Genomic DNA, 23,463 nt, shown 5'->3' with positions numbered 1-23,463 from the left:
ACAGTCAAATTTGCTGATAATACAAAGATTGACAGGAAAGAAAGTTGAGAGGATACAGAGTCTGTGAAGGGAAATAGGTAAGTTACACCAGTGGATAAAAAAAAGGTAGATCAAGTTTAGCAGGGAAAATGAGATTATCCACACTTTCACAGGAAGAATAGAAAAGCAGAATATCATTTAAATGGAGAGATTCCAGAATGTTACGGCACAGAGGGATCTTGATGTCCTTGTACATGAATCACAAAAGTTGGCAAATAACTAGGAAGGTAAATGAAATTTATCATTTTTGAAAAAGGGATGGAATATAAAAATAAGGAAGTCTTGCAAGTCTTGAGAATATATCTGGAGTATGGTGCACAGTTTTGGTCTCCTAAGGAGGGATCTAATTGCATTGGAAACAGTTCAGAGAAGGTTCATTCCTGAGATGAAGGGATCGTCTTATGAAGAAAAGTTGGGCTTAGGAGGTTAGAAGAATGAGAGATGATCTTGTTGAAACAGATGATTCTGAGGGGGCTTGTCAGGGTGTGTGTTAGAACGATGTTGCGTCTAGGGAGCACAGTTTAAATATAAGGGATCTCCCAACGAAGAGATAAGACAGAATTTCTTCTGAGGATCACCAGTCTTGAAATTCTCTTCCACAAAGAACAGTGGAGGCGGGGTCATTGAATATTCAGGTTGAGATTCACAGTTTTGTGATCGATAAGGGAGTTAGCGATTATGGGGGAGCAGACACGGAAGTGCAGTTAAGGCTGAAGTCAGATCAACCACAATGTCAATGAATGGTGCAGTAGGCTCAATGAACCAAATGGCCTACCCCTGCTCCTGCTTATTATCTTATTTCCAGCACTATTGTTCTTTTGCTCAAATTTCTAGTGTCAGAAGTATTTTGCTTTCGCAGTAAGGAAGTGGAGCTGGTCCTTTGGGTTGGTGGGAGGGGGCGAAGGGAGTAACTTTGCGATCTAATTGAAGTTCTCAGTATTATACAGAACATTAACAAAGCTGATCCAGGCAAGAAGCTCAACTGTAATAAGTGCTTGCAATACTGGAGAACAAAAGCTGAAGCTGGAAACATTAAGTGTAATAAAGGAATTCTTCATGCATAAGATACAATAATTGAGTTAGGGAAACAGTCATCAGGAAAGAACAGCATAAATGGACAATTGGATTTATTTTTGAAGAAGGGATTAATATATACGAGACAGTTATGTATGAAAGACCCTGTGCTCCCTTGACACTGATAGTCCTTTGTGATTTAAAACATTTATGTTCTTCATATTTGTCTCCCCCACACGTTTTAAAAAAAGACAAAAGCTGCAATCGTCTTGTCAAATTCACTGGTCTCTAAATAGAGACATTATTCTGACTCAAAAATGTATTACAATCTAATCCTTTTAATTCAAATTATCTAATGACTCCACTGTTTAAAACGTGAAAATTGTCACGTGCTATTATATCATTCTTCAATTCCAATTATTGGACAATTCCAATCTTACAACTGCAGGTTTTTTGTTTGTCATGGGTTGTGTGCGTCACTGGCGAGACCAACAATTACTGCCCATCCCTAATTGCTCTTGAGAAGCTGGTGGTGGTCTGTCTTCTTGATTCACTACAGTCAACATGCAGTAAGGACACCCACAGAGGTATTAGGAAGAGTGATTTTGACCCAGTGACAGGAATGGCGATGTAATTCCAAGTCAGGATGGTGAGTGACCAGAGGGGAACTTGTAGGTGGTGGTGTTTCCATGTATCTGCTGCCTTTGTCCTTCTAGGTGGGAATGGTCAAGGTTTGGAAGGTGCTGGCAAAGGAGCCTTGGTGAGTTGCTGCAGTGAATTTTGTACTTACACACTACTGCCACTGTGCATCAGTGAGCAGAATATTGTCAAGTGTCTTGTATACTATAAGTGTCACTTGAAAGGGAAGTAACTTCAATAGTAACTTTCAAAAAGAAACTGGACATATGCTTGATGGGGGCGGGGTGTGTGAAATCACAACTATAAAAGGACAAGGCAGGGGGACAGTTCTTTCAAAAAGCTGGTAATAGCATGATGGGCTGAACAGTCTCCTTGTGCACTATGCTTTTTAAAAATTCTTTCATGGGATGTGGGTGCTGTTGGCAAGATCGGTATCTTTTGCCCATTCCCAATTACCCTTGAACTGAGTGGCTTGCTAGGCCATTTCAAAGGGCAGTTAAGAGTCAACCACATTGCTGCGGGTCTAGAGTCACATGTAGGCCAGACCAGGTAAGGATGGAAGATTTCCTTCCCTAAAGGACATTGGAAAAACCATCTGGTTCACCAACAATAAATAATGGTTTCATGATCACTGTTACTAAGGCTAGCTTTTAATTCCACATATTATTAATTGAATTTAAATTCAACCAACTGCCATGGTAGGATTTGAACCAATGTCTCCACAGTATTCGTCTTTGCCCCTAGATTACTAAGCCAGTGACATTACCACTATGCTATCACAGCTACACAGATACATAGAATCCCTGCATAGCAGAAGGAGGCCATTTAGCCCATTGAGTCTGCACTGACCACAATCCCACCCAGGCCCTATATGATCCAATTATTAAACATGTGGCAAATCAGGATACAAAGGTTTGTTAAGATTCATGTCTCCTAATGTATTAGACAGTCCAGTTTTACCTGCATGAGCTCTGCCCGTACTGGCTGGATGTGATCATACAAAAAATCAGGCTGCAAGTTGTCAACGCATAGTTCCAGTGTCCGCAGGCCCTGACTGACCAGGGTCTGGGAGCCATTAAGTGCAGACACTAATGGGTCCATCAGCATTGGCAGGTATGGCAAAAGGGAGCTGAGTCGGACAGGCACAGTTAAACACAACTCAACAAAGAGATCTTTCATGTGTTGCTTATGCAGGCCACTCTGCAGCATATTCAGCCCTGCAAGAGAAAACAGCGTAAGTATGCATATGCTGCCCTGTTCAATACTTTACACTCAGATGTTGAGACATTTGTCTTATGCCTACAGTACAATTTTAGGAGCTAATGTTTCTTTATTTTCAGCTTGAACATTTAGCTTGTTAAATGCAGTGATAAAAATAAAATTTCTGAATAATGAAAATTAATAAAAACATTGGTTTCCAGATCAAATCAGGAAATAACCCAGGTTCTATGCATTACAACTGATAGAAAATCCACTTTTGAGTGGTACATTTTCAGTCCAACATCTGTAAGCTACAGAGCAGATTTAGGACTCAAAGGGAATTATCTTCAACAGGGAACATGCTTTAGTTAATGTTCACTTCAATTAAGTGCCCAATACATTTTTTCAGAGCTTGAAATATATTGATTGAACCTGAGGTTATTTCATCAGTTGAACAGTCAGAAACTAATTTAATGCATTCTTACCTTGCAGCAAGTTAGGCAGTAATGGCAGAAACTCCTGATACAGGAGATCGTGGCTGCCACCCCCAATGGATCGGAAAAGAGCTCGAAGCAACAGGAAGTAGTTGTATGGCTCCTTGGCTGTTTGAGCAAGCTCCATAGAGCTGTTCACAATCTTGTGCAGATGTGGCTAAAATACAATGAAATTTGGTATTAGAGAGGGATTCACGTCAACCGTCACACAACGGGCAGCAAGTACGCCTCTCAAACCTGTGTAGGTTCAAGCCCCACTCCAGAGACTTGAGCTCAAAATCCAGGCGCAATACTGATGGAGTCCCACTTTATTGGAGATGCTGTCTTTTAAATGAGAAATTAAACAGAGACTCCTGCCTAACCTATTAATGGCAATGGCTTGTACCACCCAATTTTACACCAACCAACACTCAAGAAAACCAAAGCCCCACTGTTCTAAGTAAAAGCGAATACAGGGGGGGAAAAAAAAAAATCAGGCTGTAAATTTGTTTTTATTGTTTTGAAAATTACACTGCCACATTCACCAGAGACCTGTTATTATTCAGTTAATTTAAAAGGTTTAAACAGCCATTCCTTAATCTTGTGAAACAACATTAACATACAAACCAAAGAATCCAAACATTTAAATTGCTGTTACAGCTCATTAAGTTCACTCGACCTTGAATTTTCTGACAGGGGAGAACAGAAAAATAGAGATTTCTTTTAAATATAATATTTTAAAGTGACCTTCATAGAGCAAAAATTAAACGTTAAACCATTAATCACTGAGAAAAGCCACATTTCAAAACAGTCACTTCATTTCCATCAGTCAAAATCCAATAATTTTTTTCTCCCGCACACAAAGACATTCCAAGAATCGAACAAGCATTTTGAATGACAAGAAGCATTTAAGGTAATTAATGGAAAAAAAAGGATGAAGGCAGCAAAGAAAAGGCTGGATTTGCCTACATGACTGACTGACAACACATGTCTCTGGTCATTTGTGAAGGGCTCGAGGATACCACGGCATTGTCAAAGCATCGTGTCTATTTTCGGACTGATAACTAGATTCCAAGGATACACAAACTATGTCCTGGAATGGCGAAGATCAAGAGGCGATTTAAACAAAGCTTTCAGATATTATAGGTATCCGATAGTGAGAGTTCTGCTCTATTCCTGCTGGTTGGGGAGTCCAGGGCTAGGGCACATAGGTTTTTCAAGGACAGGATGGCAACGGCCCAAAGGTATAAATCGCTAGACTATTAATCCAGAAACTCAGTTAATGTTCTAGGGACCCTGATTCAGATCGCACCATGGCAAATAGTGGAATTTGAATTCAATAAAAAATGTTTGGAATTAATAATCAACTGATAATCATGAAACCACTGTCAATTGTCAGAAAAATCCATTTGGTTCACTAATGTCCTTTAGGGGAGGGAATCCACCATCCTTACCCGGTCTGACCTACATGTGACTCCAGGGCCACTGCAATGTGGTTGACTCTCAACTGCCCTCAGGCAACTAGGGATGGGCAATAAATACTGGCTAGCCAGCGATGCCCATGGATGAATAAAGTAAATTTGGGAGTCTTCTTCAAACAGCAAATGATGCCATGTCAATTCAGTTCTAAGTAGGAGACTGATAGATCTTTGTTAACCAGACTTAAGGGAAATAGGGCAAGGATGCAAAAATAAAGTTGGGTCACAGATCAGCCATGATCTCGTCGAAAAACCATCAGACTTCAGGGCTCCCCCTGTTCCTAAATAGAGTTATTTCACATACATCATTCCCAGGACCCACCATGCAAGCAGCACAAAGGATTGCTTTACTTCTTCAAACTGCACAAAGTTGAAACAATACTTGGCACTAGCCATGGTTCAGTTGGTAGCACTCCCTCACTCTCACATCCTGGATTCAAGTATAACTCCAGGGTGTGAACACCAAAATCAAGGCTGGAAAATCCAAGCAATGAAGAGGAGTGCTGTACTGTCTTTTGAACACAACATGAAACCAAAAGCATATCTGCCCTCTCAAAACAGACGTAAAAATTCAGAGGCTACATTTATCCCTCAATCAACATCGCACAGATTGTTTACACATTGCTTGTGGGAGCTTGCCATACATAAATTTCCTGTGCTTCAACAGTGCATATACTTCACAAAAACTTCATTGGCTGCAAGGGGCTTTGCTACTTTTTTCATTCATTCATATGGGCATTACTGGGCCAGTGTTTATTGCCCGTCCCTAATTATTCTTGACGGCAGTTAAGAGTCAACCATTTTGCTGCAGTCACATGTAGCACAGACTAGGTATGGACAGCACATTTCTTCTCTAAAGGACTTGAGTGAACCAGATGGCTTTTTATGACAATTGATCATTTCATGGTCAACACTAGACTGGTAATTCCAGCTTTACATTGAATTCAAATCTTACCATTTGCCATGGTAGGATCTGAACCCAGATCCCCAAAGCATTGTCCTGGGCCTCTGGATTACTAGCCCAGTGACAACATCATTATGCCACGTCTCCCCCAAGTGGTTGTGAAAGGCACTATACAGGTGCAAGTCTCTCTTTCAATTTGAGAACTGAAACGGTCGATAAATGATTATTTCAGCATCTGGAACAGGAACCTCGATGAGAGGTGGCCTGACCTGGCTGTACCACGAGCTCAAAGATAGACACTTTGAGCAGTATTTTCTGCATGCCCCATGTCATGTTTTGCGGCAGAGGCAGGCCACCAATGACCAGCTGCAGGATCTCCCAGTACAACCACCGTCAACAGGGTTTCCCATTCCTGGGAGACTTCAAACTCAAAATGCAACCAGAAGCCGTTTATTCCCTTTTCTTTTAGGATCGCAGAATCCCTACAGCGCAGGAGGCAGCCATTCAGCCCGTTGAGTCTGCACCAACTCTCTGACAGAGCATCTTACCTAGCTCCTCAACTAACTCCATTGGCTGTATTACTGTCTCTACATCAAAGCAGTCATTAAGTCTGCAATATTTTACTGACACACTAGCCTCGGATTGTGAGAACACTTCACTCTCTGAGCAAAGCCTGAACCGTGAGAATTTACCATCCCTTCTCTCATTCCCTTCTGCACCTCTACTTACCTTTAGCATCTGCTCATTCTCAGCTGCGAACAGAGACACCGAGCCAAACACCAGTTTGAACAGCTTGAGATAGAGGTTGGAGAGCTCAACATTGGAGCCCATTTCTGGAAGCCGGTCCAGAAGATATTCCACCAGAATTGTAGCGAATAGAGCTGAGGTAGAAGGGTTCGCCAAGAAGGAGTTGGCCACAATCTGCACAATTAATTAAAAGTAAATGAAACACAATGAACAATTCTAGGATTGGCATCTGATTCTATACTGATTTGCACTGTTGAAATATAATACAGATAATTCTGATCAACTTTAAATGTCCAGCTGTGAACTCATAAAATGACAGGTTAGTTTAGCAATCTCACATTGCAGAGCAGCACAGAACACATCTGGACACTGCTGAATGAACAGGTTGATAATAGCACTGAGAAACTTAGCAATAGCATTCATAGACCATTAGAGTCGAGATCCCAGTTGTCAACACTGACATTGGGTTTGCTACAGAGGTCAGTCAGCAGACTCTCAAACTAAAAGTTACCCAGGTCAGAGAGTGAAATTCAAGACTGCCCTTTATAAATGGCTAATGATGCACTTTAGGTGATCCAGCAACGTTGCCTTTGACCCATTTAGTTCTGGTAGACAGGGGAGCCAGTTAGCTGGATGACTTGTTCATGGTACAGAGTAACATCAACAGCACAGGTTCCATTCCCGTACCGGCTGAGGTTATTCATGATTTCTCAACCTTGCCTTTCACCTCGAGTTAAATCACCACCAGTCAGCTATGATCATCTGGAACTATGGCAACTTTACCTTCTGATAGACACCATCACAATCCACAATAGGTACACAACAGAACAAAAATAAGGGAATCACACAAACAGCTTCAGATAGAGGTTGGAACTGCCAAGCCACTTCATCAGATAGGTTTAAAGGTTTTAAAAAACAAACCTTTAAAACACAGATAACGAAGATAACCCATGAAGGAAACTGGATACATACTTAAAAATATAACAATTTCAGGGTTAGGGGAAAACAGCAGACAAGTGACGTCAACGTCCCAATACGTCAAGGTTCTTCCACTGGTCCCGTTGGACTTCCAAATGTTGGGACTCCAGTGTAATATTAGGCCTTGATTCAGCATTTCAGTGCACGAACCTACAATGTACCAACTCAGCCACTGCATGGGAACAGAAATCTGCACCTGAGTGTCAAGGGCTTGGTACTACCTGGGCTAAAAAAAAACTCCCAAGATTAAAACTTTATCTATATTTATAAAACAAATAACAACAAGTTCTCCACAAAATTACATTAGATCCAATTTTTTACATACAGATAAAAGATCAACCTGTAACATTAACTCTGTCTCGCTGCCTAGCCTGTTGAGCACTTTCTAGCATTTTCTGATTTCAAGTATCTGCAGCATTTTGTGGATTTAACCCCTTTTCCTGACATGACAATGTGATGCTTCATTTATGACTGGCTAAATCTTCATTAAACATGGAAACACCAGTCACCTGAAGTGCATAGTTCTTTGAAATCCTTTCAACCATGTATGGTACAGTCGTTTGGAATATCTCCTTAAATGTCAGGGGGTTCATCATGGTGAAAACACCAGCAAAATGTTCCAAAACCTCCTTCTCTTCCTTCATCCTCACCGTCTGGCAATTGGCCACCCGAATGTACGTTTGCCCATTCCCAGCGATCTGCACCTACGGCCAGAGATCAATTGAAATCATCACATGTTAACAGTAAGACCTGCTGGATTTCCCCATTTCCCCTCATCCTTTCCTTTGAACATGCCGCTCCTAACACATCCTTGAGTGGAACACATCGTACTGGCCTAGGATATAAAGCTGCACAGACTTTAAAAAGGTCCATTCATTACCGCAACCATATTGCATGTTTTATGGATCACGGAGGAATATGCCCAAGTTAAAAGATGTCCTGCATAATTATCATGCCAGAATTTTAAACATTTCAAGTGTTTTAATTGAAGCATTCGAAAAGCAGGTGGGTGTCCTTCTCAAATAACTTCCATCCAACAAAGATACCAAGATTCAACACCCAGCTGCCAGTCTCAAAGCACTAGTTCACATCATTCCTCAAGGACTTCCAGGTTGGAGATCAATCAACAGGGATGAACACCTGGAAGTATTTCAGAAAATGATTTGCATGGGGCAAAGAATCTCTATTATAAACAGGTCACAAACCACTTGGAATAAAAATACAAAAAATTCCATATTTTACACAGTCAAATACCTAGAATGATTTAAATACTAGTGTAAAATCCCATCATAATTGTAAAGGCCATTATATAACCTTAGCCTGGCAGGTTCCCTTAATATCAATTTATAAAGTATAATATTTCACATAGGGTGTCAACTGCAAATGAGAATACTGAAATCAGTACCTCTGGGAGTTGAGAAAATTACTTTTTGAGCAGTATGTTGCTATGATCCAGAATGCACTGCCAAAAAAGGATGTTGGAAGCAGACTCAATACTAATCTTCAAAAAGAAATTTGCTGTATATTTGAAAATGCAGGACCATGGGAAAGGGCAGAAGAGTGGAACTAATTGGATAAGAAAGAATTATCAAAGAATTGGCACAGGCACCAAGGGCCAAATGGCCTCATTCTGCACTGTGTCTTTCTGCAAAATCAGAGTCAGCCTTCACAATATCACTATTTACAGCAAAAATAGGCACGTGTTTCCACCTATTTTGAAAGCATGGGAGTGTGTGTGTGTGTGTGTGGGTGTGTGTGAGTGTGTGTGACTGAGTGAGTGTGTGTGTGAGAGAAATAGAGAGATGTAGGTCAGGTTTACAGCTGAAAAGCTTAATTCTACTCTGCCATTTATCTATCTCAAGTTGCTGATTGCAACCACATTTGGTGTTCAGATTTAGGATTTATTCACCAACGAGAAAACAGTCCTTTCAAAAAATTTAGCCCCAAGTAACGTAAAGAGAATGAGGCAGCTAACAAGGCAGAATTGTCTGCAAGTGACAGGTTGCCCAAGTGTGTGTGTGTGGGGGGGTGCAGGGAAGTATGTGTGTGGTGGTGGTGGTGGTAACCACCAATAGACATCAAAACATATAAAACATCGCTAAATCAAAGCAACTTTATCAAAGTTCATCAGTAATACTTCACCTGGTAAATATCCAAGGCCTGCATTGCATATTTAACCAGCTTGATGTAAATTTGCGTCTCTTTGGGCTGTAACTGCTTGTTGGGAATAAAGGATGCCTCTGAGAAATAGAAGAAATATTTTCAGACTGCACCTAATGTTCTCACAACCATGTTTTTTTCATAAACACAGCTCCAATGGCATAGAGCCCAAAACATATCAAACATTTTAACATAATAATTACTGCACATAGTTTCAAAAATGCTCATCAGCACCTCTCACTGACTTGTGATACAAATATTAACTGCACGATCTCTTGCTATTAGCGAAATGTTTAATTACGATGCTGACCTTCGTTCCTTCACCACTTTCCCCCCTACATTTGGATATTCAGGTCTGACAGCAAATGTCAGCTGAATCTTTCCAAACCTGCTTATTTGCAAGAATTAAACAGCAATGCCATTCAGTAAAGATCTGCATTTCTATCACACCTTTAATGGAGCAAAACCTGCTGCATGGGAGCGATTATTAAATAAAATATGAGCCACTTCAGGAAATTTTTTTTTATTCATTTATGGAACATGGGCATCGCTGGCTGGCCAACATTTATTACAACATCAGGTTAAATTCCAGAGGTTTATTTGGTAGCAAAATCCACTAGCTTTTGAAGCACTGCTCCTTCGTCAGGTGAGTGGGAGTTCTATTCACAAACAGGGCATATATAAAAGGCACACACTCAATTTACAAAATAATGGTTGGAATGCAAGTCTTTACAGGTAATCAAGAGTTGATTGACTTTAAGATTTGATTACCTGTGAAGACTCGCATTCCAACTATTATTTTGTAAACTGAGTTTGTGTCTTCATATGCCCTGTTTGTGAATTGAACTCCCACTCACCTGACGAAGGCCAGCGCTCCAAAAGCTAGTGGATTTTGCGACTAAATACACCTGTTGGACTTTAACATAGTATTGTGAGACTTCTTACTGTGTTTATCCCAGTCCAATGCCAGCATCTCCACATCAGCCCATCCCTAGTTGCCTTTGGAGGGCAGTTGAGAGTCAACCACATTGCTGTGGCACTGGTGTCACATGTAGTCCAGACTGTGTGAGGACAGCAGATTTCCTCTCCTAAAGGAAATCAGTGAACCTGATGAGATTTTCTGACAATCGGCAATGGTTTCATGGTCATCAGTAGATTCTTAATTCCAAATAGTTTTTTGGAAATTCAAATTCCACCGTGGAGGGATTCGAACCCGGGTCCCCAGAACATTAGCTGAGTTTCTGGATTAATAATCTAGAGATGATACCACAAGGCCATCGCCTCCCTGATATTAGGACAAGTAACCAAAAGCTTGGTCAGGGAGGTTAGTTTTAAGAAATGACAGGTGAAAAGTTGTGTGGGACGAATTCTGGAGTTTCAGGCCCAGACTACTGATGACACAGCTGTCAATGGTGCAGTATTTAAAATTGGGTATCTTCAAAATAAATGTATGATTTCTCAGAAACTTCAGCTGCTGCTGAAGCGTTTGGCGTAGCACTCGACGGAGGCAAAAAGCAAGAGAACAAGCAGCATCCAGCATCAATCTCTTACCTCCTGGCGCTTTGCACGAAGTTATGCCCCATGTAATTGTCTTCACACCACATACTAACGTCTTGACCAAGCTGCGACAGTCAGACACTTGGAAGGTCTGCTTCTCCTCTTTATCTTTGTCCCCGTGTTTATCCAAGACTGGTGGGGGGAGGGTGGGTGTTGGTGGGGCAGGAGGGGGAACAGATGACGTTGGAGTTGCTTGAGCCGCTGCCGCGATCGGGGCGTCTGTGGCCGTCAGCTCAGACTGAGGCTTGCATTTCTTAAAGATAGTGGACAACTGATATCGAGAAATGGTGTGAAACTTCAGTACAAAGACCTAGAGACAAGGCACATATAGGAAAGTGGAAATTTTGTTTTTTTCTCAGCAGACCACCCACCCCCATACACACACTAGCTTAGCTGTCATTTATTGGCAATCCCACCTCAGTGATAACTGATCGGCTCCATAAGTGAAAGGGAAAGTTACAACTTCAATCATTGCCTCAAAGACAGATGGTTCAATTCCAGGCTGCCAACTGGAGCCTAATCTTTACACACTTATACAGTTTAATTTATAAATACATGTTATAAATCTGCACTTCCAAACCCAACAACCAGTCTGTTCCTGTACTTAGGAACCCAAGTGAACAGATCCCAGTTAATGCCCACCACCCAATTTCTCAATTCCTCCCAAAACTAGGCAGCTGAAGTCAATGACATAGCACATGAGCAAGGAAAAGTAGGAAGGAAGTGAATCCTGCTGTTCTGCATTGAAACTCCAAGTTCACTATTGGACCTGGGCTCACCACACCCACTTTAAAATCAAACGTTCTTTCTCTCAGTATAATTTGCACTTGTTCATTTTAAGTTACATAGAGCAAGTTTATCTTCAGCAATCTGGGAAACAGGTTCGAGTTGTTTTAAGCCTAGGAGTTTCTCCAGCAGTATAAACTGAGGAGCAGGGACATGCAAAACTGAGCCTTTACGGCATCACTACTGGCAGAAGGTTGTAATTACAACATGACAAGTTTACACAGCCAGTTCCTACTGGAAATGTTTACACTGAGGATTTAGAAAACAGAAACGTTGACAGGACCTGTGTGTAGATGCAAAGTTTTAAATATCGCCCCAGTTGATCAATCCACAAAAAGATGCAGAGTGAAGGATAACAGCAAGTGGAAGGTAATACAGGGTAGGGACCACTGGACATAGGCAAATAATTCAATCCCCAGTTCAAAGTACTTGCTGGCCTGATTTTTCCTATTTCCATTATAAAACAGCACAGAACGCCAAACTTAGAAATACATAGTTAAAACAAAATCATTTTTTGTAAAAGTCAGAGCAATCCAACCCCGTACCTCCAACATTCTCATGAGAATATCTCTGCCATTTCCATTCTCCTGCTCGCTTTTTGAACGGATACAATCTACAAGATTCAATAGAAGCTTGCAAGACATTGTCTGGATGCTACTAGGCAGTGACTCGTCATCTATATTCTTTGCAAACAGCTGAACGGCGAGGGCCAGGTCATTCAGAGGAAGGTGCTGACGAACATGATGGACCAGGTCAGCCAGAGTGCTGTAGGCTAGAGGTCTGTTTCAAAAGAAAGTAAAAGACTTGACAACAGAATTACAATTTCCTGTACATAACGTCAACACAACTCTGACTGCAGCTTCTTATAAACTGGTAGACAAACAGAAACAGCCAGCTCAAACATAAGGGTTGGAATTGTTACCTTCTGCATTCTATCACTCTATGGTAGCTGAAGTTAAGTTTTAATAATTAGTTTACACAACCTGCATTCATGCAAGGAGGTAACAAGCCTTAGGATACTGCTTCATACATATGGCATGTAAAGCAATATAAATATAGATTTAAGTATGTATGAAATTTATACCCACTGGCACAATGAGCCATATGGCTTCCTATGTTATATACATTACGATTCTATAGATGGTTATATAATTTTATATATTTGTGTGAGAATGTTTAGTGATGGGGAGGAGAGAAATGAATCCTATGTTTCCAATTGATAGCATCCATTGTTATGTCATCCAAATGACCACTAAATTAGCATTTCATCACCATAAAGCCAGCAATAACAATCATGTTTTGAAAGTATCTGTGTTTAAGTTTTAAAGTTTATTTTATTAGCATCATAAGTCACTAGCGTTACATTAACACTGCAATGAACGTATTGTGAAAATCTCCCAGTCGTCGCACTCCGGTACCTGTTCGGGTACCCTGAGGGAGAATTTAGCATGGCTAATGCACCCTAACCAGCATATCTTTCAGACTGAGACAGGAAACTGGAACACCCAAAAGAAACCCACAAAGGCATGGGGAGAACATGCAAACTCCACACAGGCAGTGACCCAAGCCAGGAATTGAACCCGAGTCCCTGGCACTGTGATGCAACAGTGCTAACCATCATGCCGCCCTATCCATGTTTGGTAGCTCAATTTTGCTCATGACACACATGTAGGTCAGAAAGTAATACAACATAAAAAAGTCTATAAAAAATCTACAAAGAATACGCAGTGAAAGCCGGGTCACTAAACTTATTCAAAACTGATTTTTTTTTAAAAAAATGAATGGGCTGACATTTGACAGATGGGGTAAAATGTGACAAAATGTGAGCTTGTCCACTTTGGAAGAAAGAATAGAAAAGCAGTACATCATTTAAATGGAGAGAGATTGCAGAACTCTGCATCAGAGAGTGATTCTCGTATCCTCGTATATAAATCACAAAAACTTAAGAAGCAGGTACAGCAAGTGATTAGGTAAGCAAATTGAATGTTAGTGTTTGTGCCAGGGAATCAAGTATAGACATAGAGAAAGATCATTTTAGCTGTACAGGGCCATAGTGAGATCACATCTGGAGCGTGGTGTGCAACTTTGGTCTCCTTGCTTAAGATAGGATATAGTTGTATTAAGAAACTATTCACAGAATGTTCACTCAACTGCTTCCTGGAATGAAGGGGTTGGGCTATACCAACTAGAATTCAGAAGAATGAGAGGTGATCTTACTGAAACATACAATATCCTGAGGGGATTTGAAGGGTGGATGCTGAGAGAATATTTCAATGTTTGCAGAGTCTAGAAATAAGGAAAACAGTTTAAAAATTAGGGGTTTGCCACTTAAGACTGAGGAGGACTCCCCCTCCGATCCCCCCCCCCCCCGACCTCTTCCTCAGAGTCATTAGTCTTCAGAATTCTCTTTCCCAGGGAGTAGTGAGTACATTCAAGGCTGATTTAGACAGATTTTTGATTAACAAGGGAGTCAAGCATTATGAGAAGGCAGACGGGAAAATGGAGTTGAGGTCACAATTCAGAATAGCCATGATCTTATCAACTGTGGAGCAGACTCGAGCATCCAAATAGCCGACACCTGTTTCCAATTCATGTATCTTTATGTTCACTCAGAAATGAAGAGACATTTTACATCAGTTAAGTGCTTTTGAAGTGCAGTCACTGTTGCAATATAGGAAACACAGCAGCCTATTTGGACACAGCAAGCTCCCACAAACAGCAAAGTGATAACAACCAGATAAAGCTGTTTCAGCGATGCTGGAAGAGTGATAAATATTGGCCAAAACACCTGCTCCTCTTTTTGTGTCCACCTGAGGATGCATTTGAGGTCTTGGTTTAAATTCTCTTTCTACTGTTTTTTAAAGTTTCACAAGTATGCTGCAACGAAGTCGCAACACTCTGGCACCTGTTCGGGTGCACTGAGGGAGAATTTAGCATGACCAACGCACTGAAAAAGCACATCTTTCGGACAAGCAACATTCCCTCAATATTACACTAGTGTCAGCCTGAGGTTTTATTCTCTGGAGAACTTACAAACCTTTTGGTTCAAAGATCAGAGGACTACCAACCAAGCCACAGGGTACACTACACTGCCTTGCGGGTTAGCAGAACTGCCTGAAGTGCTAATATCCAATGCCTCAATTCTTCCTCTTTCCATTAAGTATATTTTAACTATGTCATGAGACTTTGAACTCTTTCTTTCAAAAATTCAAGTGATGGCAAATGGTTTACACAAAATAGGTCATATGGTAAAATTAGGAGGTGATAGTGTTGCAGTTAGATGCCCATAATAAGATTCCAAACACGCAGTTGGGGCAGCATGCTCACGATTATAACGTGTTGAGAAAGGTGAAAATGTACAAAACGTCAGCACTTAAGCAACAAAGTGGAATCCTCAATTACAGCAAATTTTAATGCAAAAGGCCATCTGCAGTCAAGTCGCTGGTAGCATTTTCTTTTTATGTGCAGGCGCTATTTAATTAAACGCCCCAGCATATTTCCAGTGCATCAGACTGATTGCCTACCTCAGCGTTTCACGAGCTGTGTACCCTGAGCCTATTAGCACAGATTCATCAAACAGCTTATCCATGCATGGAATGAATTCTGTAAAACAAATGATTGGTATTATGCAGAGAGCCACCAACTCTCCTCATTAATGCACGTATAAAACTAATTAAACATCATCAACTTTTCCCTTGTGAAACATTAACACAATTATATTATGCTAACATATTTACAGTGCTCCCACTGTCCAGCACGGTAGTAAATATCTAATTGCACAAAGTAAACACCAATTACCATGGTGGCCGATGATTAAGAGACTGGGGTCTCTCATCCAGAAGTTGAGAAGTTCACTTCATTGCTTGGAAGATAGAAAACAAATCTAAACAGATACCATAAATTCATGCCCACTGCCACATTATCGTGGAAGACAGCATTGCAGAGATGCGCCAATATTCTGGGTGATGGCAAGAGGATTTTAAGCTCAACAAGTCCAGCTATGCTAACACACTACAGCATCAAAAGCAGGAGACTGGCAGGAACACCATCAGCTGGGCTCCTGCACATATTCCAGCCATACACTCAGGAGGATGAGGAGCACAGCTAGGTCTTCAGCCTACTCAGAGACAACTGTGTGATAGGGTGGGAGAGTGGAGAAGTAGTAGTGAGAAAATAACTTGAAACAGGAATCTGTGCTCTCCCAGCTGAAACAATCAGCATCCCACACCATCAATTTTAACATTACTTCAGCACTTTCGCGCACACACTTTCAGGTGCACACAACACAAAAACTACGTACGGTTACGAAGGTCGGTGGTTAGAATGTGCTTGGCTGCGATTAGCAGTTCCTTCCGTAGATGGGCAGTTTCAGAAGGACAGTTAGTCAGCAGTTGTAACATTCCTTTCACCATCTGCTGTGAATACTTTCCAACCAAATCCTGGAAAAAGAAAAATAATTACATGCAGAATCTTTCTTACAAGTTTAAGACCCAAGTGCATTAGAAAGAAACATACCTGATAAATCCTTATGATGTAAGCAAGAAAGGACAATGTTTTAATCTGCGCAGCGATGAAGTCAGCGTACAGCTCCTTATTGTAAAGTTTATTTTGCCTGTGATAAAAAACACATCCTTTCAAACCCAAATCACCGGATTTCACAAATACAGACACTTCAATGAAACAAGAGGGGCACTAATTAATGCAGAGTAGATTAAAAAAAGGCTGCCTTTTAAACTAAATCTTAATAAGCAGAGACATATTGTGTATCCCTGCATAGTGTGATATTGAACTGGGACTGCTTCTTACTGTTTAAGAGACCAATCATACAGCTCAGTTTTAACATCTGCATTTTTAAAACTAATTCAAGCTTATTGACAACATTCGCAAAAGCCACACCAAACAACAATGTCAACACTTTTGTCAGTGAGACTTTCTATTTATTTCCCTCTTATCACAGGTCTTTGGGGAGAGGGTCCACCACCAATCCCTAACAGGTACCACTTGTGGTCTCAATGACTGGTGTGGCATACAATACCTTTCAGTACAAAAATGGGTAGCCCCATCAGTCAGCACAATGATATTCCAACTCCAAACAATGACAATTTCCATTGGGCTTGGTGGTGGAGGAGGTGGGGTGTTCTCACAAATATCTGTAAAATCTGCTTAGTTTAGATTGAATGCCTCATCAGGTTGAATACTGGATGTTTATATTGTTATTTATGAATACTTCTAATCATCACTGTTCAGGAATTATTCATGATAATCTTTATATTTTGGTGCACATGGGCTAAACTTTATTTTGACCAATGGAAATCTTTAATGTCCCAGAGAGAGAGTGTTACTGAAACGCAACTATTAGTTTAATGCACACAGCAACCAGTTTATATAGTTCACGTTCATATCTCACTGGCTCACAAAATGCAAACTCGTTAACTGCAAATCAATTGTAAACTGATTTGAATGATTTTGACCAAACTTAATATAAAAAAAAACAAGCTTCTCATCAACTACGAAGCCCAAATCTACAGGGCTCACTAACATTACAGAATACAACTCTCTCCAAAAGCTTCCACCTGCTTTGGTCTCCAAACAAGGTTTGTTTAGTCTTGGGCATGGAGGACTCTGAAAGCTTGCATTGACGTTTAGTAGAGTATCAGTCTTTCAATAGTTCCCACGCTCTGTTCAACACCAACAAAAGGATTCTGAAGCAGGCCGTACAATCAATCTCAGAAAAGTCATATGGATTCAAATGTTAATTCTCTCTCTCTATAGATACTGCCAGACCTGCTGAGCTTTTCCAGCATTTTCTATTTTTCATTACATAAAATGGTAAAATGAGTTACACTGGGGGGAGGGGGGGGGGGGCAACTGTTAGCAACAAGGAATAGAAAAGATACAGAGAGGGAGGACTAGAAGAGAAAATGTCTGAGTTCCTGATCAAAGGATCTCCAAAGCAGCAAAGGGTCCCAGTATTTTTCACATTTACACCTCCTGGGATAAAGACAGGTTAGTTTAACTGGCAGTAACTCTACAGTTGTCCTTACCAGGTACAGAGGTCTTCTGAACCATATGGAGTCACATCCGAGTTGTAGAGAGTCAGAGATATACAGCATGGAAACAGGCCCTTCTGTCCAATTCGTCCATGCTGACCAGGTTTCCTAAATTGAACTAGTCCCATTTGCCTGCATTTGGCCCATATCCCTCTAAACTGCTCCTATCATGTACCTGTTTTAAATGTTGCAATTGTATCGTACGAGCATACGAACCAGCAGGACATTATGATTGTCATAGAGCTTTTGGTATTTTATCAAACTATAAAAGATAATGCCAACACTGCGACCTTACAGTTTAAAGGTTTTCTGATGAAAAACCAAAATTGCTTGTTGGTCCAATCACCCCAGAGATTATATCCGGAGACTCCTTACTCTTATCATTAGGTGTTTTGATCCAAGGCCACTTTCCAAATTATATTAAACAAACGGTCAGACAGTAAATGAAAATTTGCACAGTGGCAATTGCTGTTTGCGGTTGACAGCACCACCCAGAGGAATAATGCTCACCTTGCTTGAGGTGTAATCTGCAGCATGATGGTGCTCATAATCAGGGGCACAAAATCAGATACAACATTGTGGATGCTCTGCTTGTACAGCTGAAACGAAACGGAAACATTTATAGATTCATTTAGACTAACACCAGCACCTGGCATTCATACTGTCAAAGAAAAAGAAAATTAGAGCACCGTGACAGGCCCTTCGGCCCTGCAAGCCTGCACCGACTGAACTAAAACCCCCTACCCTTCCTGGGACCACATCCGTCTGTTCCCATCCTATTCATACATTTGTCAAGACACCCCTCAAAAGTCACTATCGTATCTGCTGCCACTACCTCCCCCGGCAGCAAGTTCCAAGCATCCACCATCCCGTGTGTAAAAGGACTTCCCTCGTACATCTCCTTTAAACTTTGCCCCTCACGCTTAAATCTATGCCCCCTAGTAATTGACTCTTCCACCCTGGGAAAAAGCTTCTGACTATCCACTCTGTCCATGCCCCTCATAATTTTGTAGACTTCTATCAAGTCACCCCTCAACCTCCACCGTTCCAATGAGATATCATTCACAATTTTATTTTTTAAAATTTGTCCTCTGAGTCACTAGGCGCATTGAAAAATGGCCTCACTGATGGAATTCCGCCCCCAACACACCAAACGTTCAGACTTAGTCCTGCCAACCAGGAGAGGAACCCAACTCTCAGCCTCATACATCCAAAGATGTGCCAGTTAAGTTGATTGGCCGTGCAAAATCGACTTGAGCGTCAGGAGGATTAGGTATGGTAAATGAAGGTTATGGGGTTAGGGCCTGGGTTGGATTATGGTTGGTACAGACTTTATGGGATGAATGGCCTCCTTCTACGTTCTATTAATTTTTGAAAGCGTCAAAGTCAGCTTTACGTAGAGGGAGGAAAGGTGAACGATTCTCCCAAAAGTTTGCTGGTGAATGATAGTTGATTTGCCATCCAATGCAAACCCAACAGCATAGCATCTGTGGAATTTCCTGCCAGTGAAGCAGTTGAGCTATCTCATTGAATGTTTTTAAGACAAAGATAGATAAATTTTTGAATAGTGAAGGAATTAACGGTTAAGGTGAGCGGGCAGATAAGTGGAGCTGACTCCACGAAAAGATCAGCCATGATCTTATTGAATGGGAGAGTAGGCTTGAGGGGTAGACAGCTTACTCCTGCTCCTAATTTTTACATTCAGTGCTGGGTCATAACACAGCAAATGGACATCTACCGCCTGCTCCATCCATTCAGCATCACGGCTCACTGCTGCCTGCTCAAGGACAATGAGTGATAAGCAATAAGCACAGGCCTGGCCAACAATACGCAACCTCAAAAAGGAATTATATAAAGAATGTATTCCTGGAAGGAAGGAGAGCAACATTACCAGGAGTGGCTCTGCCAATGAGAAAGGTAACGTTGAAATCAATCCACCTTCACATGCATGCAACCGCCCCTCTTGAATTTATTTAGAAATAAAATAACCCTGCCTAAGGGGCCAATCAATTCCATAAGAGTTCCACGTACAGCACCACCATCCCCCATAAACAAATGAAGACTAGCTCACTTGAAAAGGCCACTAGATTTTTTGAGATTGCCACAGAAAGTGGGGTGGACCATTGATGCAGCATTGGAGGGTCGTTCACATGGGCAACGATTTCCTGTATGGAGAGAACAGCCTCTGCCCCGGGACTTTGTTCGGTCATTTACATTTCACAAATTGAGGGTAAGCAGTTAGAAGGCTGGAGCTGCTGTGAGGGCTGAGCCAAGACCAGCAGAATCATCCAGCAGCATGAGGGAAAAATGATCAAATACTCCTGCGATCAGACAAACAATAACACAGCTGCTGCACAGATCAGACCAGATCCACTCTCATTAAACATCTACCTTCCCAGGTTCCACTAATCCAGATTTTGGCCTCTTGATTCACTGACTGATTTAACCAGAATACTTCAACAGTTTAGCCACTGGAAAGGAGAAGGGAACTGTTGACCTATTATGGGGTATGGGTCAATCCTACATGTTTTGGAGAAGCCAGGGCACTGGCGAAAGCTATGCACAAGCACTCAGCTGGAAGCGCTGCATGAATCAAGGAAGGAGGGAGATAGGGGAAGAAAACAGAGTTTAAAAAAAACACAACTAACCACAGCATCCAGTTTTTCTGGTGGCAATCTGGATGCCGAACTGAATAAATCTATAGGCAGAACCTAACTGGTGCAATATCCCAATATTCAGAATCAAAAGAGGATTCCCACCACTTGGTAACAACACAGCGTAACAACTACCTGATACATGAGAACGACGATGATGGGAAGCTCAGCCAACACCTTCAGAGAGAGGAAGCCTTGAGGAATTATAGTATGCTGGAAGACACAAGTATTTTACACAAACACAAGGTCTTTCATTAATATAAGCAATTACAACAGTGATCTACTCATTTAGAAAGTATTTCCTACAAGGATTGTTTTGGAATGGTTGGTTGCCAATGCCTACTAAAAACTTAGTCCGCATGGTGGTACAGTGGTCAGCACTGCTGCCTCACGGCATTAGGGACTCGGGTTCAATTCCAGCCTCGAGTCACTATCTGTAGGCAGTCTGTATGTTCTCCCCGTGTCTGTGTGGGTTTCCTCTGGGTGCTCTGGTTTCTCCCAGAGTCCAAAGATGTGTGGGTTAGATGACTAGCCACGCTAAATTCTCAGGGGGATTAACAGGATAAATATGTGGGTTTCTGGGGATAGGGCCTGGGTGGGATTGTTGTCAGTGCAGACTCAATGGGCAGAATGTAGGGATTCTATGAAATAGCTACTCCCTTCATTTTGATGCAAGTAAACAGATTCATTATATTAAAATGAATCCAAATTAATTCCAAATTCACACACAAACTATTTTTTTCTAAAAAGAGCCTAGCAATCCACACGACCAACAATGCCAATTTACCTGAAATCTGTTTTTTGTTTTCTAAACACAGAGTAAGACTTCAATGATTTATTTCACACTCGACCTTTACATCCAGTGAAAGGGGGTGCTTCAACCCATCAGTCTGCATCTGAAGCGAGGCCTGTCATCAAAGGATGGAAGGACAAACGAACTTCCAACAGACCAACTTACCGTTCTGGATTCACTGTCCTCTCGCTCGGGATTAGTCTTAACTACGACCTGGGTGATCATGCCCACCATCTCCGGGGAAGGGACGGTGTTATCAGCGATTGCTTGGGGCTTGTCAAAGTATCGTGTCTAGGAGCAAGAGGAACGAAAAATGATTTAGTTTTTCCTTCTCCGCCACCTGACCCGCGCCCAGAGATGCGAAAGAATGATCCACAGCATGGTATACGTACCACGACTTTTGGGAGGTCATTATAAATCTTCTTCACAAAATCAAGGAAGTGATGAATCTGCAACGAAACAAGACACTGCATTAGGAAAATGCACACTTTACAGCCTTTGTTCATTAGACAGGGTCATTACAAAATTCAAACTGAACTAGTAACTTCTCAAAATCATTTAAAAAAGGCTCATTTTAACAAGCATTCAGAAACAATTGTCTTGAGATTCTCACTTGAACTTAAAGGCAGCTCAGTGCAATAAATTACATAAATTAATCACTTTTTATACTTTGTTTTTTTTTTAAAACTTCTGGTCTTTCAAGCAAGAGTACTTACTTCCTGTGTGATTGGTGGTCTGAATTGCTTATGTAATTCAATGATGATTCGGAGACAAATAAGTACATTCTCTTCATTTTCAACCTAAAGCCCAGGGAAATGGTGAAAGTAACATCACATTAAGCGTTTCCCCATTAACAGCGATTTAAATAAATAGTTTCAGAATCGTATTTCTTCTCAAGAGTAAAATACTTAAATAAATTCGGTTACAGACACCTTTTGGTAGATCTAGATTTAAAGGATACCCAAATGTCAGCTGAAGCTACGACTCCTTGCAAGAACATTCCACACAATGTGAGATTCTATCCAAGCTATTAACTGACTCCAATTTATTTCTAAATAGAGCACCTCCATTATTTCTCATCTTAAAAGTGTTGTGCCCCAAACCTACCTGGTGAATGATAGAATGCCCCCAACATTTGGTCTTGCATGTGTGGTACACCATGACTGTTGGCATGGAACCAAAGATAAGGGGGATAACGGGAACAGAGGTAGTCCATTCAAACACATAGGCATGCTGTGTCATTCTCGTTAAGTAAGACTGTTCTTTCCACCCCTAGGTACTCTATCTTTACTTGTACCCTTATTTTCCAATTAAGCATTCAGCTTACTTTTGAACACGTCAATTGGTTCACTGAGTACCTCTTTTGCATACCCAACAAGTAAACAAATTCAAACTAACTTAGGGACAAATTAAAAGGGGCAGCCCCCCAAAAAGGAAGGGGGGAATGGCCCAAAAAGAAACCAAAGTCCAAAAGAAATTTAAGACATTAAATTAAAATGTGATTGTAAGGGTCTATAACACACCCCAGCCCCTGCAGTGCCCAGCAGACATGGAAGGTGCCAACTGCGCCCGTGGACACCGCATGCTCCCTCTCCAGGGACACCAGTAAAACTCTCGCCTCTAATTCAGAAGATTTTGGACTTAAGGCTCAATCAAGAATTTGAGCACAAAAATCAAGCTTGACACTCCTACTGCAGTACTGAGGAAGTGCTACACTGTCATACACTCGGATACTGAGGTGGAATGTCAGGTGATACAGCAGGATATAGATATGTTGGTACATTGGGCAGATAGGTGGCAGATGGAATTTAATCCTGACAAATGCGAGGTGATGCATTTTGGAAGGAATAATGCAGAGAGGAGCTACGTGATATAAGGTAGACCGATTAGGAGTATAGAAATACAGAGGGACCTGGGAGTGCAGGTTCACAAGTCTATGAAGGTTGCGACACAAGTGGAGAAGGTTGTGAGGAAAGCTTATGGAATGCTAG

The 23,463-nt window shown here is 41.3% G+C and overlaps 1 protein-coding gene across 6 annotated transcripts in view; it reads right to left on the bottom strand.

The window, feature by feature from the left end:
* trrap (transformation/transcription domain-associated protein) overlaps positions 1-23,463 on the bottom strand; it is a 219,792-nt gene that overhangs the window by 177,940 nt on the left and 18,389 nt on the right. For 5 of the 6 annotated variants that reach the window (XM_080206827.1, XM_080206829.1, XM_080206830.1 and 2 more), the window contains exons 6-20: positions 22,189-22,272; positions 21,865-21,921; positions 21,638-21,763; positions 20,815-20,892; positions 18,536-18,624; positions 16,491-16,587; positions 16,276-16,414; positions 15,500-15,578; positions 12,521-12,755; positions 11,184-11,499; positions 9,615-9,712; positions 7,982-8,176; positions 6,477-6,668; positions 3,378-3,543; positions 2,653-2,909 (exon numbers count right to left, since the gene is read on the bottom strand). In XM_080206827.1, the coding sequence (XP_080062953.1) occupies positions 2,653-2,909; positions 3,378-3,543; positions 6,477-6,668; positions 7,982-8,176; positions 9,615-9,712; positions 11,184-11,499; positions 12,521-12,755; positions 15,500-15,578; positions 16,276-16,414; positions 16,491-16,587; positions 18,536-18,624; positions 20,815-20,892; positions 21,638-21,763; positions 21,865-21,921; positions 22,189-22,272 (2,208 nt within the window). Of the gene's footprint in view, positions 1-2,652; positions 2,910-3,377; positions 3,544-6,476; positions 6,669-7,981; positions 8,177-9,614; positions 9,713-11,183; positions 11,500-12,520; positions 12,756-14,192; positions 14,232-15,499; positions 15,579-16,275; positions 16,415-16,490; positions 16,588-18,535; positions 18,625-20,814; positions 20,893-21,637; positions 21,764-21,864; positions 21,922-22,188; positions 22,273-23,463 lie in introns of those variants that run through there. The other variant, XM_080206833.1, reaches the window with a different exon arrangement.

This window comes from Carcharhinus amblyrhynchos, chromosome 18, assembly GCF_965287045.1.
Source record: "Carcharhinus amblyrhynchos chromosome 18, sCarAmb.v2.hapA, whole genome shotgun sequence".
NCBI classification, from domain to species: Eukaryota; Metazoa; Chordata; class Chondrichthyes; order Carcharhiniformes; family Carcharhinidae; genus Carcharhinus; species Carcharhinus amblyrhynchos.
This window is presented reverse-complemented; position numbering and strand designations above follow the sequence as displayed.